Below are 25,027 nucleotides of genomic sequence, written 5' to 3' on the forward strand. Positions count from 1 at the left end.
ATTGGTTTGAAGCTTCCTGTGTAAGAAACAACAGAAGTTATCACCATATGTCACAACGACAATGAGTGAAGACAACAACAGAGAATGAAAATTTGCTATATTTATTTAGTTAATGGTAAACATTTTATATTGGCACGCATTATATCATCACTGTTTTTAATTCCTAGCTTTAATAATAATGTGGCTCTTGTAATGTGTTAGTCATTTCTAACATAAGTCTGTGACAGTAAGAATACAGCTCTGCGCAAAGTAAGGCTTTGCATCCTGGACGATTCTGATTATAGTTCTGTACAGATGGAAAGAAAAAGTAGCTGCTGGCTTATCAAAGTGGTTTTACATTTCCATGAGTTTGATTTAGTCCTGCTGATGCTGAACCAGATGACCAGCAGTTTGGCCCAGCAGCAGTCCATCCTGGAGGAAACTGGAAGTCACAACGAGGACCACTGTCTGAATATTTAAAGTCTTCCAACCTATGATGTATCTTACGATTAACAGCGTGTGTGTGTGTGTGGAACAAAGGCTAGATAAGAACTTAAGTGGATTGACAAGGTGGGTTTTCATATGTACACACGAGCAGATTATCTTATTTTAACCCTCATACTGTTCTGACCATTAATGGTTGACTGAACGCAACAATAAATCATGTTAAGATCTGTCTTAGAGAGCTTCATGGCCACCAGTCAGCTTGTGGAAGAGTTCCTCATTGAGCGTGTCGCTCCTCTCACGACTGCGTGTCGACATGAAAATGTAGCCTCCAATAAACTCGTGAACAATTTTGCAGTCCGCAGTCACACAGCTAAAAGCAATGTTGACATTGCCTTCAAATTCAATGGCCATCTGGAGGGGTCAGAAACACACACACACACACACACACACACACACACACACACACACACACACACACACACAGAAGTGAAGTAAATTATTTTAAGATAAATGCATACTATAAGGGTTGAAAACATTTTACGCGGGTGAAATTGCACACAGCTACAAAATACAATGTTGATGCGATAGGCTTTGGTTATAGGCTGTCTGAATTACATGCAATAGGCCAGGCTGTGCACCTTTCACCTTCTCTCCCCCTCTCTCTGTCCCTTTCTCTCAAACACACACACACACACACACCATAAGGTGCAGGTCCACCTAATGTCATGGTTGTTAATAATCTGCATCATTGAATGATAGCGTAATTTATATCTATCATATATTTCAATGCACCCAAGACCATAATTACCTCCGCCAAGGAGGGTATGTTTTCACCTGTATTTGTCAGCAGGATTATGAAAAAAGTACTGAACTGATTTGCACCGAATTTGGTTGAGGGATGGGGCATGGGCCAAGGTAGAACCCATTAAATTACCATGAGTTTGAATTTTTTTCTCTGAAGTCTAGTGTATGTTGTTTGACATTGGCCTTGGTGGAGGTCTGTATTATCTGTGTGCCCCTCTGGTTTATAATACTTTAGGCAGTTTGCGGGTCAGGTTGAGTTTGGGTGGTTGATTAATGCATGTTTTTGGGTGGTGTGTATTGGCTCTCACAACGAGCCTGGTGGTTTGCGGGTATTAAAAAACCCTGACCTGCATAGACAGCTTAATCCTTGGAACATGTAGACACATGCACTGATGATGAAAGTGCAGGCAGGGGGAGTGCGGGTAGGGAGAGAACAACTGAGCCAGTGAAGTAGAGGAAAAAGCACTACTTTCAAACACAATAGCATGATGCAGCACCGGTGCTGGAAGGGCACCAAAACAGCCTGATGATCATACACATGAAATTTTAACTCACACACACAGGTCTCAGTCTGGAGTCCTGGTGTTAATGAGGTCACTTTACTTCCCATTACTTTACATTACCTTCCCTTTACTCCCATTTCAGAAGTTTTATGGCCAATGATGCTGCCAGCATTCATTGAGGCATTTTCTGTGTGTAGCTGAAGTCATACCTGGTTTGTAGGTTTTCAAAGTCTTAATTGAGTCATATTGACCAGTTTTGACCTTGAATTAAGTTATCACAACAGCATAGTGACATAAGATTTTGTGAATACTAGACACGTGGAAACTTTTCTTGAGCTAATTCAGCAACAAATATATCATGCAAACTGTCCTCCCTTACAGAAGCCTGATTAAAGAATGAGTCTGACCTGTCGTATGTCCCAGTTGACGTTCCACTGCTTCATGTTGTTGTAGCGCCAGGTCTTGACCACGTCACCCACCCCCAGGTCGATGCGGATCAGGCGGTTTGGAGCGATGCCCATGACCTCGTCTTTTCGGCTACCTTTGAACCTGTTGGTCAAAAACGTCTTTCAGCTTCCTGTATTTCAAAATCCTGACAAAAGCAACTCTTTAACCCTCCAAAATTTTGAAACCTAACTGAGTTGAATGCTAGCTGAATTGGATACCACTTGTTTTCCTATGTTTTCTACTCTTATCAACACTCATATTTACAACACTGCTACTTCAGGAGCAGGGACTGCCGACACACAGCAAATTAGTTTCAGAAAGTTTCCCAAAGGAGCACTATATCAGAAATTCATCTGCAGAATTGTGTCTAGCAGATAGCAACTGAGGACTAAAACTTGTTTTAAAAAAATCCAAATTTTTGCCTTTTAGATAGATTTGTTTTTTAGTCTTAAATGTAATTTTACAAAATTTGCATTTTCTTAAATTACAGCTGCTAGTGAGATCTGATCTGAAAAGACTCTCAATACAATCTCAATATTTATGCTGTGTATGAGTAAATGTTTTCTTACATAATACTTACTGTATATATTAACCCATTTTAACCCAGTTACACTATATGTGACTTTTGTCTAGTTTTCCCACCTTTCATGTTGTGAAAATTAGGGCTTAAATCGATGCTAACTGGCATTCAATGAATTCTGAAAACATTTAAATTAAAATTTAAACTTAACCTGACAACGATGTACGAGAGGCCAAAGTCAGGCAGAGCCTGCCAGATCTGCAGGAAGCGCGTCACTGCATCCGTCAGTGAGAGCTGAGCCACGTTCTGGTACGCGTCCAGAATACGAGGGGTCAGCTGGAGGAACAGGCACAGGGTAAAGATCAGATGTAATTTTATGTTGGTTGCTTTGAGCACAAACTGGGTACGGGTTTCAGCTGCAGAACTATTCAGTCAGCTCAATTGTTCAAAATCACTGTACTGTTGATGTTGAATGATTAAATTCATTTCCATTGGAATTTTGCACATTGTTAGATGTCATACACAATATAAAGGCTCAATAAAGGAGAGACTGGTGTGATCCAGTAGTCCTGTGCTCTGCTGTAGATATGAGATGTCACATCTACTATTCTGATCTTTTTTTGTGTGTCTGTGTGCAAATTCCTCCTCTTCTGTGGCTCCTGTACCTGTTTTGGTTTGTACTTCTTATGGTAGCGTGGCGATACCAGACTGTGTGTATTGATGCTTTCATCGTTGGCAGGTACGTTGCCATGGGAACTGGAGTTGGTCTTTTGCATTGCCAGGAAGGAGTGGATGCTCTGTATTTCACTCTGGTAACTGCTGTCTGCGAGGCTCTTGCCTTTGGAGGCCAACCGACATGCCGCCATCCACTGAGCATATTGCTGCTCCTGGCGTGTGAGAGACAAAGACACAGAGCAGGTTAAAAGACAGAGAGAGAAAGCGTGAGAGAGTGATGCGACTGTGGTCAGAGATGTGCGATAGTGGGACAAAGACAGAGGTATTCAGAGAGAGGTGGTGGAAATGACAGGATGTCACATACAGAAATGAGGGGAGACAGGTGTGTGTGTGTGTGTGTGTGTGTGTGTGTGTGTGTGTGTGGTGTGTGTGTGTGTGGGTGTATGTGGCTGTGTGTGTGTGTATGTGGTGTGTGTGGTGTGGGTGTGTGTGTGTGTGTGTGTGTGTGTGTGTGTGTGTGTGTGGTGTGTGTGTGTGTGTGTGTGGTGTGGGTGTATGTGTGTGTGTGTATGTGTGTGTGTGTGTGGTGTGTGTGTGTATGTATGTGTGTGTATGTGTGTGTGTGTGTGTGTGTGTGTGGTGTGGGTGTGGGTGTATGTGGGTGTGTGTGGCCTCACGTTTTCACAGCGCAGATAAACCTCGTTCATGCCCTCAGGTGCTGGTATCAGGAGTCTGATAAGGAACTTCTGTGCGGCCATGTTAACGTCTGGAGCCACTTCACATCCTGTGTGTGAGATGGATATCAAAGCAACATTTAATACTGAAATGTGACATTTATCGGTTAGACAGAGATACGATGGGAACAGATAGATGAGCAATATGAGCACTGAGTCAGACTTCCATGACATCTTGAGTACATGGCCCATGCCTGAATCACACTTACAGTTAATCTTCTGTGTCTATGTTGTCATATACATTAGTGTTGATATTCTTCTTTGTTAAAGTTCAAGCCCTGAAATTTGTTTTTAGACTCTGTCTCTGACTTTGACTCTTTACCATAAATGTCTCTCTCTCTCTCTCTCTCTCTCTCTCTCTCTCTCTCTCTGTCTGGGTGTGTGTGTGTATGTGCGTTTTCTCATTAGCATTACTGTATACTGTAGTATGTAGTAATCTTTCAGCAGTGATATTACACAGATCTGAATAAACATGTTGCTAAGCAATGACTGCTATTTCATTGGCTACTAATTCATATATACTTATGGTTCTATTGATAACTGAGTATATCATTGGTTACATAGCAGGGAAATATCAAAATGATGGAAAGTACAACAATATAATAAGTACCTTTGAGGTTTATCTGCTGAATCGGCTCCCCAATGCTCTCCTCTTTGCTCTTGAAATAAGAGATTGAGGTATCCTGGAACTTAAACCAGTACTGCTTGTATCCCTTCAGTGTCAATCTCTTTGGCCTGAAACATACAGTCACATAGCTCAGTTTCACCAGAACACTTTGATCGTTTTTATCAAGACGTTTCCTCCTCATATATGGTAGAAAATAAAATAAAAAATTTCAGAAAACTGCTGCTTTCCTAGTCAATGGATTAAATATCTATTATATAGCAGATGTTTATATATGTTTATATGGTTATAAAGAAAGAATCTTATTAGTACCTGAGAGGACTGAGTAACTGCAAAATGAATCTCACCTGAATATCTTCAGATAGTCGTTGAGCTCTGGAGCAGTCATGTTTTCCTGGATGACAGACAACAAAGACAAAGACCTTTCAGTTTATAAATTAGCTCCCCTTTTCACCATCTTGTTTCAGGGAAGCAGCAACATAAAATTTTCTTGAGTATCTTCTGTTCTTTCTATGCAAAATCCTATAGAAACTTATACATCACACAAAACTGAACTGAGATTTTCTGTTCTAGTTTTCGAGGTAGGAAAGTGAAATGCATGATGATAACCAAGGTAACTGCTAATCATGAACCCTCTGATTGCAAAAATATAACATCTTAAATGATGTAATTGCAGCTGATGTTTTAACACAAATGAATAGATAGTTTTAGAAGGCCCTCATGTGCTGTAACATTTCATGTAACCTTTATTGACAATTTCTCTTATCACTGACACCAAGCTGTTTTAAACATTTGAGCTATCAAAAAAACAGTTGCCATTTCTCCCATTTCTTTTTCACCATTTGTGTTGACCTCAGGCTTGCCGCTACTGTCAACTGCTTCAGCCATGATAAAGTTAAACAGCTGAGTCAAGCGTAACAGTAGCTGACATACAAGTTAAACCAATATGTCTGACCAGCATCTCGGATGCGGAGCTGCTCTCTCCCTCCATCTTGACTTCCAGGGACTGCAGGGCTGACTCCAGGTCGTCCATGGCTGCACTGGAACTCATCATCTGCGGCTCCGACTGAGAAACCTTACTGATGTGGTACTACATGAGTTTGAATATAAGAGAGGAGAGTGACAAGCTTTTAACCTTATATGAGATGTTAAAGGAGAAAATAACTCAAACTGTGTTGTAACTACTTGTTTCATCTGGATACTAAAAATTGTAACCGTAAATTAGAATAGTCTTCAAGTGCATTTTAAATCCACTGAGTGGGATTTTGATTGTGACATAATTGTAACCTTAAAGCAAAAAACTAAACTAAATAAATAAATAAAACACAGATATAATATGTATTATTCAAATCAGCAGACAGATGCTTTCCTATCCCTCTTTGAATGTCTGTTTGGTCCAGTTTTTATGGTTCTGTTATCAAATTATAGTTTTCATGTATTATTTTATCAAACAATGTATATTACTGAAAGTGTAATTTATTGACATAATGTGAAGGCAGACTCTGCTCACAGTTGGTTTCTGACTGACTGGTATCTTCATTAGATGTCTTTGACCATGTTTGCATATAAATAGTGAAACTTTTCCTGTAGTTATGTGATAAGAGTTTCATGAGGTTATCGTCCTCTTCCTGTAGAGTATTTTTAACGTGATGTCTCCAACGTGATGCACTTATTTCCCCTTCAGCAGTATTGTTTTCTACCTGCAGAGCACCAAACAGCATCATCTCCTCCTCTGTGCAGTCGATGTCCTCCAGCAGGATGGCCCAGCGAGCCTGTTCATACAGCTGGGTCAGACGCACAACATCGTACTGCAGGGCCAGAGAGGAAGGGTGGAGGTCAAAGAAGGGAAGGACTGAGAAATACAAATACAAAAACATACACATACTCTATCTGTTAACACAACATGTACACACACACGCACACACACACACCTTGGGTTCTATGTCATAGAAGGAAAAGTATTTGAAGCGAAGCCAGAGTCGGTCATTTTCTTGGATGCCCTGCTGCATAAGACTACGGGATGAGTCCAACCACCTGAGGAAAAAAAGAGAATAAGTCTGTATTTTCTCAAACATATACTCACAAGTGGAAGAAAACTACCACAGTGCCTCAGAACTTTACTGTCTTGATGTTCCAACAGAAATCAGAGAGATTACGTTTAGATAACACATGTTGTGAGTAAGTATGACATCACAAACTAGCACAAAACAACACCCAAAAAACTAAATAAATTAATAAGTTTATATGCAAACTAAACTAGTAACCTAAATAAATATATTTATAGATATATCTTCCATTTGACTTTTGTTCCATTTGTGAATGACTAATTATAATTATGTTAATCAACAGTTTCTCATTGTCATGTTTTTTAATAAACTTTTTTAATACACTAAACTTTTAGCATGCATGTATGTGTAAAGGCATACCTGCCATTGATGTGGGCCTTGTCCACCACACTGGCTGGGCGGTACTGCTTGGCTATGACTTCTGGGGCGGGGGGAGGCTGAGTAACTGACAGCATCTTGTATATGGCCTCCATCTGAGGTGAGTCAGCAAAGTGAGCTGGCATGCCGTTATACAGACAGGGCCGGGACACTGTAAGAGAAGAGGGAGTAAGAGAGTTATATTTAAATTTTACAGGGAGTTAACTTCACAGACACCAAAATAAAAGTCTGGCCTCTGTAATAAATGTCTCCATTTCTGCTCTAAATTGCACAGTAGCTGCTTAAGAAAACAGTCATGGCTGTCAGATGAAGACTGCTGTTAGGTGTGCTTAAGACTCTATGATTAATCTTCTCCACTGTCCCTCAGGTTTACCTCTGGATAATTTTCAGAAAGACCACATACGACTCTCTGTGTGTATGAAGCCTTTTGAAGACAACTATACAAAATACTATAATCCTTTCTCAGAGACAAAACAGATGCTACAACAGAAAGATTTTTCAGTGATTATTGTTACAACCTCATTTGCTTTTAAATATTTTTGCTAAGACACACCGCTTATAATATGTGTGAATTTGGGGCCTGGAGAGTGAAGGGAGTGTGATGAGTGTACCCGAGGAGAGGGGCACCTCGGTCAGGTCGTAGATCTCCTCTGTTGAGTCCTTATCTTTCTTCTTCTTTTTCTCCTCTAAGGGCCGAAGGAGGGAGAGCTCCTCAGGGCGACGGATGTCTGCAGAGGTAAAAAAGAGGGCATGGATGTAAATGTAAAATGGTAACCAATTTTTGGTAAATGTTTACTCCAAACTGGATCATGGCTCTGTGAAAGGGCCCAAAGATACTCTGTGACGCAATGGTAGGGTGTCTGACCCCAGATCAGATGGTTGTATATTTGAATCATGTCAGACTCAAGTGTTCTGCTGTTGGTGTATTAGGAACCTTCTAGTGCATATAATGTACTAGTATCCTTAGCAAATGAAGATCATCAAAGTCAAACTCTCCTCCTGACAATTAAAAAATCAGTATCAATTTAAACTCCCAGTGAACCAGTGTTTGGTTTGTCATATCACATCAAGCTCAAATGGACTGCTTTAAAATTTCTAGAAAACCACCATTTAACACCGACCGGGGCTTGGTTCATCAGCTGATGTGTTGACAAGTTAGACACGCAAAGCAGACTCTGTGGCGCAACGGTAGCGCGTCTGACTCCAGATCAGAAGGTTGCGTGTTCAAATCACGTCAGGGTCAATTCTTCTGCTCTCTGAGAACATAAGGAAGCTTCTAGTGTATTATAATGGACTTGTCTCCTTTGCAGATGAAGGTCATGAAACCCTGCTTTTTAGTTTTTCATTGGTTTAGTCGATTGTCGGAAAGCTCTGAAGATACTCTGTGGAGTAACAGTAGTGGGGCTGAGTCCCTATCTGAAGGTTGCATGTTCATATCACATCAAGCTCAACTAGACTGCTTTTAAATGTCTAGGAAACCTCTATTTAACACCTACCAGGGCTTGGTTCATCAGGTGATACGTTGACAAGTTAGCCTGCAAAAGCAGACTCTGTGGCGCAACGGTAGCGCGTCTGACTCCAGATCAGAAGGTTGCGTGTTCAAATCACGTCAGGGTCAATTCTTCTGCTCTCTGATTACATAAGGAACTTCATAGTATATATAATGGACTTGTCTCCTTTGCAGATGAAGTTTATCAAAATCCTGAGTGTGCATCTTTGGAAACCCCCGAAGATCCCCTGTGGGTTATTGGTAGTGGAGCTAACTCACTATCTGAAGGTTGCATGTTCCTATCACATCAAGGTCAACTAGGCTGCTTTTCAATGTGTAGAAAAACCTCCATTTAACACCGACCGGAGCTTGGCTCATCACCTCATCTGTTGAGCAGTTGGCTAGTGAAAGCAGACTCTGTGGCGCAACGGTAGCGCGTCTGACTCCAGATCAGAAGGTTGCGTGTTCAAATCACGTCAGGGTCACTTCTTCTGCTCTCTGAGTACATAAGGAACCTCATAGTATATGTAATGGACTTGTCTCCTTTGCAAATGAAGTTCATCAAAATCCCGGCCTCGGTTTACTGGATCTTTGGAAAGCCCCGAAGATACCCTGTGGGGCTGACTCCCTATCTGAAGGTTGCATGTTCATATCACATTAAGGTCAACTAGGATGCTTTTCAATGTTTAGAATACCTTCATTTATCATCTACCAGGGGCTGGTTCATCTGCTGATCTGTTGAGCAGTTGGCCATTGAAAGCAGACTCTGTGGCGCAACGGTAGCGCGTCTGACTCCAGATCAGAAGGTTGCGTGTTCAAATCACGTCAGGGTCAATTCTTCTGCTCTCTGAGTACATAAGGAACTTCATAGTATATATAATGGACTTGTCTGCTTTGCAGATTAAGTTTATCAAAATTCTGAGTGTGCATCTTTGGAAAGCCCCGAAGATACCCTGTGGGTTATTGGTAGTGGGGCTGAGTCACTTTCTGAAGGTTGCATGTTCATATCACATCAAGGTCAACTAGACTGCTTTTCAATGTGTAGAAAACCTCCATTTAATGCCGACCGGGTCTTGGTTCATCAGGTGATCTGTTGACCAGTTGGCCAGGGAAAGCAGACTCTGTGGCGCAACGGTAGCGCGTCTGACTCCAGATCAGAAGGTTGCGTGTTCAAATCACGTCAGGGTCACTTCTTCTGCTCTCTGAGTACATAAGGAGCCTCATAGTATATACAATGGACTTGTCTCCTTTGCAGAAGAAGTTCATCAAAATGAAGAGCTCGGTTTACTGGATCTTTGGAAAGCCCCGAAGATACCCTGTGGGCCTGACTCCCGAGCTGAAGGTTGCATGTTCATATCACATTAAGGTCAACTAGGATGCTTTTCAATGTGTAGAATACCTTCATTTATCATCTACCAGGGGCTGGTTCATCTGCTGATATTTTGAGCAGTTGGCCATTGAAAGCAGACTCTGTGGCGCAACGGTAGCGCGTCTGACTCCAGATCAGAAGGTTGCGTGTTCAAATCACGTCAGGGTCAGTTCTTCTCCTCTTTGAGAATGTAAGGAAGCGCATAGTGTATATTATGGACAGGTGTCCTTTGCAGATTAAGGTCATGAAACCCTGGTGTTTAGTTTTTCATTGGTTTACTGGATCGTTGGAAAGCTCTGAAGATACTCTGTGGAGTAACGGTAGTGGGGCTGACTCCCTATCTGAAGGTTGCATGTTCATATCACATCAAAGTCAACTAGACTGCTGTAGAAAACCTCAATTTAACACATACTGGTGCTTGGTTCATCAGATGATCTGTTGACCACTTAAACTGTGGTAGCAGACTCTGTGGTGCTACGGTAGCGCATCTGTCTCCAGATAAGAAGGTTGTGTGTTCAAATCATGTTAGGGTCAAGTAAATTCAAGTTCATATGGAAGGCGATGGTACCTGAAGTCAAGCTATTTCCTCTGCATCTGACACCAGAGCAGGAGAAACACGAATCCATGTTTAGAAGAAAACAGTCTCTTTAAAACATGTACTATACAACCTTGTGCACCTGTCACATCTTAATGAGTTTGTGGATTCACATTAAAACTTTTACTATATGTGACTTTCATTCAGATGGTTATTAACAGTGCTGACCAGCAATATGTCACAAACCTTTATTTATCTGCTTACCAAACTGATTTTGATTTATTCCTTAATTGTAGCTGTTAGGTATTAGTGATTATTGTTAGAAGTTACAGTAGGATGCACTAATGTCAGTCTCTTGCGTCTATTTACTGTACTCAGTGAGTACTTTGCATGTATCAGAGAGACACATAATCACCGAAGGGAACAGTCTCTATTCTGTAAGGTTGCCTCTGCCAGTAATGAGCTTCCTGTTAGACTGAAAACCCTGGAATACACAGTATATAAATCCACTGTGAATAACAGGCTAATGGAATTATTCACTTTCCAAATGGATTCAACAGTTTTTTGTTTTTAAGTAGCAAGTATCGTTAAAAGCTTCTGTTTTAATCTGCCCTTCAGTAGAAGTGGCTCTTTTGTTTTGATCCATAATGGGATTTAACAGAGGTTTATCTGTGTTTCTGTTCCTTCTCTTCATGTTTGATCTACCTGCTGCATGGTAAATTTGATACAAATCAGAGCTTTCTTAATCTATACCTCTGCTCCCTCTAAGCTGCTTTTCTACTGACAGATTTTATTATTTCTCCTCTGCCTGCTGCTTTTCAAAACCTTTCCAGTCTGCTGTCACCTCCTGGGGATTTCTGGTGAGGAATTGAGACCAAGAAGTGCCAAAATTAGACTGAATGAAAGCATGAAGCAGATGGCGAAGGTCTTCTTTTCTGGCAGTGGTGTGTGTGTGTGTGTGTGTGTGTGTGTGTGTGTGTGTGTGTGTGTGTTTGTGTGTGTGTGTGTGTGTTTGTGTGTGTGTGTGTGTTGATACATCCAATTAGACTGCAACATATTAATGAGACACTTTTACACATTTTGAAGAATAATTAGGTTGTGAACAACTATTACAGTGTGAGTTCTTACAAGCAGCAAGATGACTGCGAGGGAGAGGTAAGAAAAGGAACTGAAGGAATTCATACTGTGAGAGGAAAAGTAATTTAAAACCCACTGTTTGATTTGAAAAAATGAGTTAATGCATCTTTTTAAAACAATTCATTACAGTTTTAAGTAATGATTTTCTGTAAGTATACTTTTTTCAGTTCTAATGCCTTAAGGATGTAGAGAAGCAGAAAGAAAGAAAGAAAGAGAAAAAGAAAGAAAGAAAGAAAGAAAGAAAGAAAGAGAGGCTTACTTAGCATTCTGCAGATGCCCATCACGGTCTGGAAGACAGGGCTGGAGAAGCAGGCATGGAGCCTCAGGGTCATGCCACTGGGCAGACCCAGCTTCAGTGGCTTGTGCTGGGGCATGTACAGCAGCCGGGCATCGGCGTGGATGCCATATTTCTCCAGACTCCAGGCTGTCCGAAGCAGCCACTGCTGCTTCTGATCCCACCACAGTGCATGGTCCGACCAGTCACGCTTGATCTCTGCAGAGGATGGAAACAAAACAGATGTCACTAAAAAACCAAAACAGAGTTAACATTCATTCATTTAAAGCAGTGATGTGTGAAAGCCATGTGGTGAATTTATAATTTGTTATGCTTCTGAATCACTTGTCATGTGAACATAAATTATTCTCTTGACCACTAAAGTGGCAACTACATAAAAGTCATCAGTTTACCTCTTTCCAAAAGTGTTCGATTTGTCACCAGATTAATGATTGAGTTCAGAGACCCTGTGGCATAATTCAGCACATCTGACTCACTCAAGCTCAGAAGGCTGTGTGTTCAAATATATCAGTCAATTTATCTCCTTTTTCATGCATAGTTTTCTTACTTGAATCCTTGAATCATTTATGTGGTATCAATTCTGTGTAGCTTTACTGAATAATAAAGCTTCTGTGGATGCACACACTCACTGTTCACTTTATTTAGTAGGCTACAATCTACTGCAATACAATCCAAAACAACATTCTGCCATTATTACTACCTTTATGAAGCTTAGAAATGTTCAGTTTTGCTTGACAGTCATAAAGGTGATAGTTGTACTTGTTGTTGTTGCACTGGATTGCATTATATTCAACTAGTAGTCAGCAAAAACTTCACATAGGCTTTTTCATACAAATCATGGTCGAGGTGTATGGGATTGCAATAGATTGTTCAGATGTAGGAATAGTGTCCACTAAGTGTATACCGTATGCATTGACAACAACACCCTTTGATTTCCGTGAAAACGTTACTTAATAATGTGTTTTATTTTTTCAGTAATGTTTATTGTAAGGGATCATTACTACATTACATGGCCGCTTATAACATTGCGGTTAAAAAGTCACCACAGCAGTGTTATGTACTCCCTGTCCGCTCTGCTTAGCATCTAAGACTCTGTGGCGCAACGGTAGCGCGTCTGACTCCAGATCAGAAGGTTGCGTGTTCAAATCACGTCAGGGTCATTTATTCTGCGTCATCACGCCGTTTTAGTAGTTATGGAAGAAACAGACTCTTCAACGTGAAGTGACTTCTGAATAAATGGACAATGAAATAATTCAACAAATAAAACGACATTTAGAGAATCGTACTGCCGATTAAAGATGATGTAGAGAAGTAAACACATATTTTTGAATGTCACTGTGAAATGCATTGCTTGTCTTGTCAGGAGCCGCTTCACATAAATCACAAAAACAGTGAGGCAAATGTACGATATACCATACGTATCATATCGTATATGATATATACGATAACCAAATAAAGTATAGAAATGAAAACAGAAAAATAACAGGAAAGGAAATACAGACCAAAGATAGACCCCTTGCTATACTAAGTGCTTAATATACAATGTACAATGGTTTTAATATACTATACTCTACATTAGTGCAGGTCGAGTGGATATTCTGAATATAAAGCTGCAGAAACCTTGAAAAATCTGATTAATATGCTGTTTTATGTTTTTTTCAATCACATTTACAAACGAGGTGGTGGAACATACGTTTTGTGTCTAATTATGACATTTTTTATGTTTACTGGAAGAAGTGGAGGAAGAGAAGACCACACTAAAACCAAAAACACCACATACGTCCATGCAAATAATCAAACTATTTTTAGTCTGTGTCAGAGAGAAAGACTGAGACAAACAGAGGCAGACAGTGACCTACGTGTTTTTTCCACCAGCTTGAGAATGACCCCTCCGACGTGGAGTTCAGAGGTCACGCTGAGGGTGACAGGTGGAGCGTCAGACCCCAGGTCCTCCACTATGACTGACAGGTCCCACGCCGCCATACTGGGAGAAAGAGAGGAAGAAAGAGAGACAGAAATGAAGGAGACAGGTCTGACAGAGCAGAGTAGACAGACGCCAGGAGATGAGGTGAAAACAGGAGAGACAAAGATGGAGAGAGTGAGAGAATGAAAAATATGATAGATTTAGTAACAGTGTCAAACTGATAACAAGTTGCTATGAAAGGCCGCTCAGCAAATGCTCTTTAAATGATCTATTATGTGTGACAAATGCAATTTTTTTGTGTTTTTGTCTAGTGGAAATATGTGACAGCTCAGACAAAACAGTCAAGGACAAGAAGAAGATGAACAAGACTGATAATTAATCACTTAAATGATTTGTTGTTCCACCACATTGATTAAACTGCCCACACCATCTTCAGGTCTGACATGAAATATGGTCAGATGATTCTTGATGCCAAACTCGGTGTTTTGGCCATTATTATTTTAGAGTCCTATATAAGTCAGGAGTGAGAAATTACACACTTTTATATGTGAATAAATTGTTAAAATGCCTGAGGAAAACATTTTAAAACTCTGTAAAACAAAATCATAACATGACATGCCTAAAATATGAGAGACAATTTCAGTTCCACTAAATATTAATGCTCTCTGCTTTATTTCATATTCGTGCATAAAAATCATTGACACATGCATTTATAATTCATTTTCAAGAAGGATAAAAGTGCTGTGAGAAGGTGAGTTACATATGCTGTAACTGTACAAGAACTACCAAACTTGACAGATTTGATAATACAAAACCTACTTCAGTTTTCCATTTAAGGTATTAAATAAGAAGAAGAGATGATAGATGACTTGCTAATCTTCAGGGTTCAATATCACATGATACTGACTAACATGGACACACACTTATAAACTGGATGGGTGACTTAGTTCTGATACGTCCAGTTTGAGGAGCACTTCCTGTTCTGCCTTGAACTATCACCATGGAGGCACACTTCCGCTTTCAGATCCACCCAAGTCAAGAAGTTCATACAGGGCCAATATACTAAATTACTATGTGTGTTTGAAAGTATTTAAGCCCATTTTAAAGCTAAACGCTTTAAACGTGTTAGTGCACCATGTAACTGCATTTTCAAGGACTGGTATCACAAACAATGCCATTACAATGAATAAATGACATGACTACACCATTCTTCGCCTCTTTTGGAGGTCTAAAGTTTCTTTATCTGTATATTTCTAAATGTAAGCTCTGATCTGTCACCAGTTAACCTCTTACATTATATTCTATAGAGTGATGCGACCTAATAAATGACCCCAGATCTGAATTTTTAATACAGAAGCCTTACACATACATACCTTGTCCTAACTTTCTCTCTGTCCTTATGCCCCCCCCCCCCCCACACACACACACACACACACACACATATACTTTCAAAGACAATACCTTTAGTCTCCTCTGTCCAAGGTTTTGAGAAATTTAATCGGGGGAACCTGTGTGCCTCTGTCAGATCGCTGAAGAAGTTTCCTTGGTTTTGTGCAGCAGTTTTTGCCCCTCTCGATTTGGGCGGGTTGTGGTCTGTACAGCAATGCTGCCTTTGTCACTTCTATCAAGATGGCTTGTTCCTTTTTTTCATGTTTGTCAGTTTCCGTCAAGCGGAAATGAGTAAAGGGCTCAAATTGACAGGCAGTTTGAGTTCCGCATATGAGGCAGTGTGTGTGTGCATGTGCATACATATGTGGGAGCTGAGACAAGAGATATTAAATGGGCAGACAAAACACATTATCACTGTCCTCCATTTGTCTCCCTGTTCTTCAAAATAGCAATCACACACACACACAGCTCATGGCAGATTAGTCATCTTATTTTTTTTTTGTTTTTCAAGATCAGCAATGTGTAGTTTTAGGGTGTGTATTACTGATTGTAGTTTTTATGGTTTTCAACATTGTAGTGATAGCAGTTGTTTGTTTTGTTTAAGTATAAATTGCAAAGAAGAGTAAAGCCTGATGAAGTCTTAAAAATGTTAGTCACTAACTTGCTAAATTGCTTCTAAAACTGAAAGGTTTAATGTACTGCTATAGCCTGATAACACTTAAGTTTAAATAAAACTCAAAATCATAGGTGGCCTCATGCACATTTTCTATGTAGCAAATCCAGATTATTATGATGTCATCACGGATTATTCCAGAATTTACTGTTCGGGGGAAAATAACCCTACCTTCAAACACCTAAAAACATGGACAAACTTTTCTGGTACTCAATTACACAATCCGCTAGGGGGCGGCAAAATTTATATTAGTGGCTATAGAATAATGTTGCATTCAGGGGCCTTTTTTTTTTTTTTTTACAGTCTATGTTGATTGGGATAACACAGTCAACCATCCTCTATGATGAGGAGACAACTATACAACTCTATCCTACGACAAGATTATATGTGCAACCCATTAAGAAGATTTTGTTGTTGTGTAAGTATGTGTAAATGCCCAAAAACTTGTAGAGTATATACATATATTATATAAATATATTTTCCTGTAATAGTCCTGCCTCCTTCACGAGAAATATACTGTAATTTACCTTGGAATTAAAACTCCAAGGCATGTCTCTAATTCACATAACGTTTAAGAAACTTTTTTTTCTCGGCACAGGAATTGTATTTATCACATTTTGGTCGGTCACACCGTAAATTCAATTTTTCGGTGGTTCTTGAAGGAGGCTTGGGCTCTCCCATGCATCTGAGTCAGGGTTTACGCTCAATGTAAAATTTATGAAAAAAAGGCCAACGCTTGTCACATTGTCGCATACGGATTTCATTGATAATAGCATTGGCGCATAAATACTGGCACTAGACACCACATTAACACTTATTAACACTTATTAACACTTTAGCGACAGTCAACTAACACCCCCTTCCTAATGGTACGTTCCACACGTTAACGTCCAAAACGAAAATGGTACAGAGGCGCTCGCTGTCAGACGTCCATCATATCAAGTGAGGTGTGCTCCTACCGAAAACGAAATCTAACAAGTGTAGCCGACATTAATCTCTGGAAAGCTTCAGTAACACGAACCGTTAGCCCCTCCGGTGTAATGGCATTACAAATGTCAGCTCTATTTTCATATGTTAGAGCCCTCCCCCGCACCACCGGCCCTCTGTCCCGTGTTTGTGCTGACTTCCAGAGAGCCAGTGTCAAGTTCAAACACATTGTAGTTCCTGGAAGCCCCCGGCCGATAGAGAAGCCAGCAACAAGTCTTCTCCGCGGCCATATTAATGCTACCCGCCGAGGCGAGAAGTTTTCAACAACAATAGCACTTCGGGAGTACAGTCAGGTGAACGGTTCCTCCTCATCCCGAGAGAGGAGAGGCTGGCTGGGCAAGATCGCCCTCGGTGCAGCCCTTGGAGTGAGTACAGTCGCGCTTGTCCAGTCTCTCCACACCGGGACCCTGGCCGCCATGGCCCGCAAAGTTGACCTGAACTCCGCTAAGGGAGACTGGAAGGAGACCAAGGGTGAGACTGCAAGCAAACTCGCGAAGTTTCTGGTTTTATGTTAACTTACTACTCACGTGCAAGGTGCAGTGTTGTCACATGAGCAAAACACCTGTCCAGCTGTCACTGGTTTATGTAGCCCTAGTTACCGGTCAGTTGTCACAAGACTTAAGCTAGCAATCCATGCTTTTAAAATGGATGATGATAATACAAAAAATTATCACATCTCAGAGGTCAGTACACACAAACATGAGACACGAAAAAGTAAAATTACTATTGATATTTTGTCTCCAATATCAAAGTAGAGCTAGTTTACCAAAAACCAATATACACAATATATGATAAACACAATGTAAGTCAGTGACTGCAACTAATGATCATTTTAATTGATTATTGACATTATTGAAAACCAATATATATTATTTTAAGAATAATACAAAATGAAGAAAAGCAAGCAATTTATTGAATTTGAAAAACTGCCACTATCAGTTTTAACTTAAATGAGTTATGCAGTAATTAGAAATTATAGTCACTTGACTAAGTAATTAATTTATAATTTTAATTTATATTTATCACCACTTTGGCCCTGAATCATATTTTTGATATTACGTATAAGCTTATGAAGAAAAAATATGAAATGGAGAAATCAAACAATTTATTCAGTGATATGATATACAGAAGCTTATCACTTTTAGTATTTTGCTATCTTCATAAGATAAATCTGTACTTGAACAAACTGGAATACGAATACTTTTGAGGTACTTGAATCTCACATTACACTGCACTTTGTTGGGATTTTGCTGATGATTAGATGTTGATGCATGAGTTTTTTTGTCGTATTCTTTCTTAGGCTTCTCTTTAGTCTGGTATGCAATAAGTACCATATTTCTCTGTTTTTTATCGCAAATAAATATTTAACAAAATATCTAATTTACATCTGACACATTATTCACTGTCTGGTCTCTTTCTCCATTGTCTCCCTCAGACTTCTTGCTGTCTCTGTCAGTGAAAGACAGGCGTCAGTACTACAGGACATCTGAGTTTGTTTCACTCGACAACATCCCAGTGTGGACTCCCACTGCAGGTCAGACACCCAACATCAGTCAAAGTCACTGTCAAGTTCATTCAGGGTTGGTTGGTTGTGGTGGTGAGACTTTCCACTAGGGATGTGAAGACATGTATACTAGTGTTATCAGGCATTTGGCCACATTGCATCAAAGAACTTTATTGCATATATGTAAGTTTCTGATGCACTACATTTTATACTGGAATCAGCTGTGAAATAATATTGACTTTATCAATTTCTTTAGTCTTTCTACGAATTTCTGCAGTCAGGGTTGCAAACATTGCTGGTGAACAAAAAGTTCTTGAAAAAACAGCAACATACAAGTGATAAAATAAAATCATTCAAACAGTGAACAAAGATAACAAGTTAAGTATCTTTACATCTCAGATTTATACTTGGATCTATAAACTGGGTGTTGAATCCCGTTTGAAATGGATGTCAAGACTAGACCAGTCATGCAGCGTAAATTCTTTTCACTAGTAGAGGTATCATAACATTGTGACCCAAACTGCTGTGATGACAGCTATTATTATGTGAATGTTAGTTTGGCTAAATTTTGCTATTACATGTTCTCTTTAACACTGCTCACCCATAAACCAAGAACATTTCTTCTATAATTTCAACCATAAATCTTTAGATGCTACTAATATAAGAATATTTAATGTTGTATTATGTTAATAGGAACAAAACAACAAAACATATACCTTGAGCAAATTTACCAAGTAAAATAAAACTGATCCTGGGGCTGATTGTACTGTACTGTACTGTGTGTGTGTGTGTGTGTGTGTGTGTGTGTGTGTGTGTGTGTGTGTGTGTGTGTGTGTGTGTGTGTGTGTATGTGTGTGTGTGAAAGAAAGAAAGAAAGAAAGAAAGTCACTGAAAGTTCACTGGTCAAAAGAGAAAAGAGCAAGAAAGAGTGCGTGCATGTAAGAGACACTGTGAGGGTGACTGCGTCGCTGTTGTGTGTGGAAAAGATCTGGACAACTTTGTGTGTGTGTGTGTGTGAGTGTGAGTGTGTGTGTGTCTGTGTGTGTGTGTGATGTCCATTTTAGGAAAGCAGCTGCTGATCAAGACCAGTGGCACACAAACCGTGCAGGCACAGATCTGCGTTACGAAGCCGCTAATAACACACTGTTACGATGAAAACACATTTGTTTTGACATTTATGAGCACTGACATTTTTTTCCTCTCAATGTGAGCAACAATGTTAAGTGCTGTCATTTTCGGTGCGCTTCCTGAAATTCCTGCGCTTATATTTTAAGGGATTTAAAAAAACGAAAACAAAAAAAATATATAAACAACACCACTAAGGAACGAGATTTGTGTGTGTCTCTCATTATCAGGTGGTTCTGAGCCAAACCAATATCAGAGGAATGAAAAGTTGGACCAGAAGATTTCTGTCTACACCGGCGACATCACCAAGCTGGAGATTGATGCCATTGTTAATGCAGGTATGTGTGTGTGTGTGTGTGTGTGTGTGTGTGTGTGTGTGTGTGTGTGTGTGTGTGTGTGTGTGTGTGTGTGTGTGTGTGTGTGTAAATGAGTGAGTGTTTGTTTTCAGTCATCTAACATGGTCACTAGCGATCCATTTCCTCCTCCTGATAAAATAAAATGAAAAATCACATAAAGAATAATTTTATTTCATTTATTTCATCTGTTTGCAACAAAGTTAATAGTATTCAGCAGGGAAAAAAAGAGACTCATGCACAAGAACAAAATGAGGAAGAAAGCCATCCAGTTGGAAATATGAGAAAGGATTAGGGATTTAAAAGCTTGGAGCTAAACTGAGCGCAGCCTCCAGTCCGTTTGTGCAGTGATGTGCATGTACTGTACATAAATTTAGCACAAAGCACCTATGAGGGCGGTTTGTGCTGTGATGGTTGGTATGATGTTTTCTCAGTGTGTGGGAGGGACAGCTGCAAGCTTTTGTATGCTCACTAACATACTGTGAAGTTTTCTTTAAACTAATGTACGTACTGTACAGAAGAACAAAAGACCAACAGAATGGTTGAGAATCAAATGGACTGCTGACTGGCTCCTTGGAAAAATCAGAAGAAGGCTAAGCAACACGAAAACAGAGCTGGTGTTTATGTGATGTCTCAGTACTAAACAGATTATCGACAGACTCCTTCGAAACTGAACAATATAAAATATGACAGTTAAACTGATGTGACTTTTAAAGACCCACACCAACTCCATAGGTTAAATCTAGTCATAGCTGCTGGTGTTTTGTGAAGGCAGAAACTGGTCATAGTTTTATTTGGGTACTACATTAGATGCAATTTACTATACTACAGGCAAAAAATAAATGATTTGGACGTAGTAGTTTATGGGTTGTTAAGGGTCACACCAAACACATTGTTTTTGTCCTGTTTATGTTGTATTGCCTAGCCATTTGTTCTGGGACACTAAATCTGTTACTACAAAAGAGACCTCTGATTTGTTGCATTAACTGGCTAGTGTGGCAAGTATTTAAATCATCTGTCAACCTGTTGATTATTTTTTTCCCAACGAATCAGTTTATTGTTATAGTCTGTTAAATGTCAAATAACAGCGAACAATTACCATCGCAAGTTTTCAGAACTAAAAGGTTCAAATCCCAAAGATATTCAGACAAACCAGATATTTGTTTTGGGCTTTCCATAGACAAACCAATGTAATACTGATTAGTTAAATAATACATCTAAGAAACTGTAATTTCAACATAACCGTCATAACTGAGGTAAATAACAATGACAAGCCTATAGCCAATATGCCATAAAAAGCTAATAATTGCAAGATATGTGCAGTGTTAGTCTAAGCTTAATACATCTTGATTCAAGGAGTCATGTAGTCTTAATAGAAAATGTATCTATTATCATCCTGTTAAAAACTTTTTTTTAAATGGATGTTTTGCTTATATTTCCTCCGATAAGTTATTGTTGTTTTCCAGCAGCTACAAGTAAGATTAGAGTTTTTCTACTGACCATTAGATGGAGCCAGAAGTCAGTTCATTCAATGAAGACTTTTTCCCACAAGGCTGTTTGGGCATTTGGGGGAAATTTAATCGGTGTCTTGGCACAGGCGCTGCATCAGGAGAGAGTGAGGCAGGCCAGCACGCCTAAATGATGCTTGATGATGAGGCTTTAGCAGAAAATGATAGATTTTTATTGGCAGCTGACTGTCAGCAGGTGTATGCTGTGCCAGCATCCAGTGAATATGCTGATCGTTGACTCTCATTTATGACATTACTGCTTGTGTCTGTGTGCTTGCAAGCATTCATGCATTCATCTGCCTACAAATCTCGAAGTAATTATGTGTCTATATCCAGTTAGTAATTGTAATTTGTCTCTGCGTGGCTGTACACGAAGACTTTGTCTTAGGATGTTTGTGTGTTTTACAACAGCTTTTACAGAGTCGCACGATGCAAAGTAGCCTGGAATTAACAAGAGGAAACAGCTAGTAAAGTGTCATTTACCAGAGAGGACGAGGCAAGGTGAGGGAGGGAGACTGAAAAACACAACAGTGCCAGAGGAAACATGACTGAGAGACGGAGCGTGAGAGTCAGTACACCGGCTGACAAAAAGCGAGGGCAGATTCTGGAGGAGTGAAAAGAAGAAGATAAAAGAGAGGCGGGGAGAGGACACAGGCTAGTATTTAAATCTCGGACTGCATTGCCATGGCAACAAGCAGGTACAGGGTACCCACAAAGGAGTTTTGGGCAGCAGAGTCGGATCATCCTTCCCTGTCTGACTGATTGGCTGGCTAGCTGACTGTGTCCATGGTCATTTTGTTGACTAAGCGGCTGACCTTTTCATTCGATGACTAACTGAACTTACTGATTGACTAAGAGGCTTTTGAGAGATGTCAGTCGCTCTTAAAGAGATATGAGGTTAAAATATAAAGAGGGCAGCAAACAGACATTGAGGGACAAAAGAACAAATATAAACGAGATGCTTAGTTACCTTCATGTAGAAAGTTAATCATAAACCTGTTCTCTTGTTGCAGATCCAGCAGCAAAGCTTTAAGCATCACAGAGCAGCCAAACCAGTGCCTGTGGTTTTTGACATGTGGAGGGGAGTGTTGTGGATTTTTTCTGGCTGCTCTGAAAGGCCTTGAAGCATCAGTTAGCCCCTAAGGCAGCAAACATTCAATTGAAGCCAACTGTGGCCAATTATACGCTATACTGGCAGACTGGTAGGCAGGTTGGGGGGGGTGGGGGTGGGGGGGCTTCCTGGCCTGGCTGGTGGTGAGCAATTGACTGCAGACACACGAGAACACACACATGGACGCATACAGAGATGCACACACACTTCTATGTGTGGATATATTGTAGCTACAGATGTAGATGCACCGGGGGGCCTGTGAATTAACAGGTGGAAACTTGGTTTTGTGCTGCTCCACCCTCTTTCTTCCTCCCCTCCTTCTTTCCTTTCCTCACTCAGAACTCATTGATCAGGTAAGCAGGGCGTTGCAGGGAGGCTGGGCGCGCGCTGTTTGTCGTTTGTGTCGCTCTCAATAAAGATTGGATTTACAGTAACTCTCCACTCCTCCTCCTTCTCCTCCTCTTCTCCTCCCCCCCCCCCCTCCGCCTCCCTCCCTCCTTCCTTCCACACTTTTACAGCTCCTGGCTCCTGCCCACTCCTATAAAACACTACAAACATAAAAACCCACAAGCACTTAAGAGCCGTCCTGGTGAGGGGGCGGGGGGCAGAAACATCCTCGTCTTTACACCCCTCAATCACTCCGTCCGGAGAAGGAGAGAGAGATGGAGGGGAGGATATATTGTCTCTGATGGGCTAGCTGATTAAGATGGATTGCACAATGAAATGTCGTTGGAGTGATGAGTTCTTGGAGTGTGTGTGTGTGTGTGTGTGTGTGTGTGTGTGTGTGTGTGTGTGTGTGTGTGTGTGTGTGTGTGTGTGGATACGACGTCTCAGCAACTAACTTTGCATTAAAACCTTTTTTCAAATTGATTAAATGCAAATTTGCTTAGCTCTACTGAGCTGCATTTTCACTCGCTAAAGTTTTATTCCTTATTTCCATTCCAGCTCTTACTTTCAGTCGCCGTAGTGTTTATCGTGTCTGACATTAAATGCCATTTATTTTTGGCCTACCTTGGTCTCTGCATAGAATTGGAATTTAATTGAAAAAGATTTAAAAACTAGACTGATAAGTCCTCCCAGTATTTTTGTGTAATGTCCTTTTTTCAGTGGAGCTGAGTGTGTGAGAGTAAATGCAGCGACAGAGTAGGCTGATAAATCTTTCAGGCTAGACTATAAAAAACTGTCCCTAAAATTAAGCCATGCACCGTCAAGTGATAAAGAATATTCTGGTCCTATCTCAGTCTTTAGAGCTGAACCACTTGTCATCGTCACAATTTTTTGCTTGCTGAGAATCTGTGTGTGTGTGTGTGTGTGTGTGTGTGTGTGTGTGTGTGTGTGTGTGTGTGTGTGTGTGTGTGTGTGTGTGTGTGTGTGTGTGTGTGTGTGTGTGTGTGTGTGTGTGTGTGTGTGTATGTGTATGTGTATGTGTGTGTGTGTGTGTGTGTGTGTGTGTGTGTGTGTGTGTGTGTCTATATACAGGCCTATGAGTGTGTGTCACACCTTTGCACATGTGTTTAGATGTATTGACAAGATTACATACGTATGTCTGCATGTGTACACCTGTGCACAGCTGCACCTGCTTGTGCCAGAAACAGGCAGCACACATAATCCTGACTGTGACTGTGTGTGTGTGCAGTATGTCTGGTGAGGTGGTGCATTAGTGCTGTATGTTTGTGTGTGTCTCGTGTGCAGGTGTCCTATCGTGTGTGTGTGTGTGTGTGTGTGTGTGTGTGTGTGCGTGTGTGTGTGTGTGTGTGTGTGTATGTGTGTGCGTGCGTGCGTGCGTGCATGAGATAGGGTCTCCCAGGTTTTCCTCTGCAGGTCAGAGATAAAGCTGTTGGTTGGCACTGGAAACCCACTCACTGTAGCGACAGCTGAGAGATACAAGATTAGAGCCAATAGTTTTCCTGGCCCGCAGGTGACAGGCAGGATGAGCGAGAGAGAGAGCGTCTATAGACTCTACTGTAACGTCAACACAGATAAGAAAGAAAGAAAGATAGAAAGAAAACACTGATGGATGGATGAGGAGATGGATAGCAAGGACAGTAGGTTGACAGACAGGAAGGTAAAAAAAGATCAGAAAGTCAGTAAGCAGGTGAAGGGCAACACGCTTGATGTCTCACCTGCAAATTCCACAACATATGTCATGTTACCATCAGAGTGGCGTCACTGTGACGTAGGTTTTTAAAAATGAACATGCGCATTTCTTCACAGAAGTCTGTTAATTACACGTACAAACGAGCCTGTTATTATCGAACAACAGACTCGAAAAGATGAGTGATATTGATGAAAGCCTCAAGCTCATCTTTAATGATAATAAAAGTTTGCATGTGCACTCGTTCAGAAGAAAGACGGAGATCAGAAGCAGACTCAGCTCAAAGTCAAATGACAGCATCAAGTAGCACAAATCAAGCTTGGGATCAATATAAGAAGCAGAGGACGGCCAAAAC

At 40.5% G+C, this 25,027-nt stretch overlaps 2 protein-coding genes and 7 non-coding genes across 12 annotated transcripts in view; 8 read left to right on the forward strand and 1 right to left on the reverse strand.

Moving 5' to 3' along the window:
• Positions 1 to 85: 85 nt before the first annotated feature.
• fermt3b (FERM domain containing kindlin 3b) lies at positions 86 to 15,584 on the reverse strand. Of its 3 annotated transcripts, XM_056382510.1 has the most exons (15): positions 15,389 to 15,584; positions 13,863 to 14,035; positions 11,968 to 12,201; positions 7,790 to 7,906; positions 7,161 to 7,329; positions 6,666 to 6,768; positions 6,435 to 6,542; positions 5,690 to 5,824; positions 5,082 to 5,128; positions 4,720 to 4,844; positions 4,053 to 4,159; positions 3,366 to 3,587; positions 2,912 to 3,036; positions 2,141 to 2,282; positions 86 to 837 (listed from the first exon to the last, which is right to left on the reverse strand). In XM_056382510.1, the coding sequence occupies exons 2-15, from the start codon at positions 13,984 to 13,986 to the stop codon at positions 658 to 660; spliced, it is 1,938 nt and encodes a 645-aa protein (XP_056238485.1). In that variant the 5' UTR covers positions 13,987 to 14,035; positions 15,389 to 15,584; the 3' UTR covers positions 86 to 657. The 3 variants fall into 3 exon arrangements, with proteins under 3 accessions (XP_056238485.1, XP_056238486.1, XP_056238487.1); XM_056382511.1 differs by lacking the exons at positions 11,968 to 12,201; positions 13,863 to 14,035; positions 15,389 to 15,584 and having other exon boundaries at positions 7,806 to 7,906; XM_056382512.1 differs by lacking the exons at positions 11,968 to 12,201; positions 13,863 to 14,035; positions 15,389 to 15,584 and having other exon boundaries at positions 7,732 to 7,848.
• On the forward strand, positions 8,350 to 8,421 carry trnaw-cca (transfer RNA tryptophan (anticodon CCA)). The gene has a single exon. It is a non-coding gene; the product is annotated as a tRNA-Trp (tRNA).
• Positions 8,725 to 8,796, forward strand: trnaw-cca (transfer RNA tryptophan (anticodon CCA)). The gene has a single exon. It is a non-coding gene; the product is annotated as a tRNA-Trp (tRNA).
• trnaw-cca (transfer RNA tryptophan (anticodon CCA)) lies at positions 9,081 to 9,152 on the forward strand. The gene has a single exon. It is a non-coding gene; the product is annotated as a tRNA-Trp (tRNA).
• trnaw-cca (transfer RNA tryptophan (anticodon CCA)) lies at positions 9,430 to 9,501 on the forward strand. The gene has a single exon. It is a non-coding gene; the product is annotated as a tRNA-Trp (tRNA).
• Positions 9,785 to 9,856, forward strand: trnaw-cca (transfer RNA tryptophan (anticodon CCA)). The gene has a single exon. It is a non-coding gene; the product is annotated as a tRNA-Trp (tRNA).
• Positions 10,134 to 10,205, forward strand: trnaw-cca (transfer RNA tryptophan (anticodon CCA)). The gene has a single exon. It is a non-coding gene; the product is annotated as a tRNA-Trp (tRNA).
• trnaw-cca (transfer RNA tryptophan (anticodon CCA)) lies at positions 13,092 to 13,163 on the forward strand. Its single transcript has one exon. It is a non-coding gene; the product is annotated as a tRNA-Trp (tRNA).
• A 1,296-nt stretch (positions 15,585 to 16,880) lies between the features above and the next one.
• The window catches only part of macrod1 (mono-ADP ribosylhydrolase 1), a 110,236-nt gene continuing 102,089 nt past the window's right edge, over positions 16,881 to 25,027 (forward strand). Inside the window, exons 1-3 of one of the 2 annotated variants that reach the window (XM_056382515.1) lie at positions 16,881 to 17,447; positions 18,412 to 18,510; positions 19,836 to 19,943. In XM_056382515.1, the coding sequence (XP_056238490.1) occupies positions 17,030 to 17,447; positions 18,412 to 18,510; positions 19,836 to 19,943 (625 nt within the window). In that variant the 5' untranslated portion in view covers positions 16,881 to 17,029. The remainder of the gene's footprint in view (positions 17,448 to 18,411; positions 18,511 to 19,835; positions 19,944 to 25,027) is intronic. The other variant, XM_056382516.1, reaches the window with a different exon arrangement.

Source organism: Seriola aureovittata, chromosome 8 (assembly GCF_021018895.1).
Source record: "Seriola aureovittata isolate HTS-2021-v1 ecotype China chromosome 8, ASM2101889v1, whole genome shotgun sequence".
In the NCBI taxonomy this organism is placed as follows: domain Eukaryota; kingdom Metazoa; phylum Chordata; class Actinopteri; order Carangiformes; family Carangidae; genus Seriola; species Seriola aureovittata.

Excerpts from the sequence above, each read along its gene's own strand:
- fermt3b (XM_056382510.1), bottom strand. The coding sequence starts at position 13,986 with ATGGCGGCGTGGGACCTGTCAGTCATAGTGGAGGACCTGGGGTCTGAC. Across the intron at positions 4,160-4,719 it reads TCAGCAGATAAACCTCAAAG|GATGTGAAGTGGCTCCAGAC; the intron begins GTACTTATTATA and ends TCTCACACACAG. Across the intron at positions 3,588-4,052 it reads TTTATCTGCGCTGTGAAAAC|GAGCAGCAATATGCTCAGTG; the intron begins GTGAGGCCACAC and ends CTCACACGCCAG.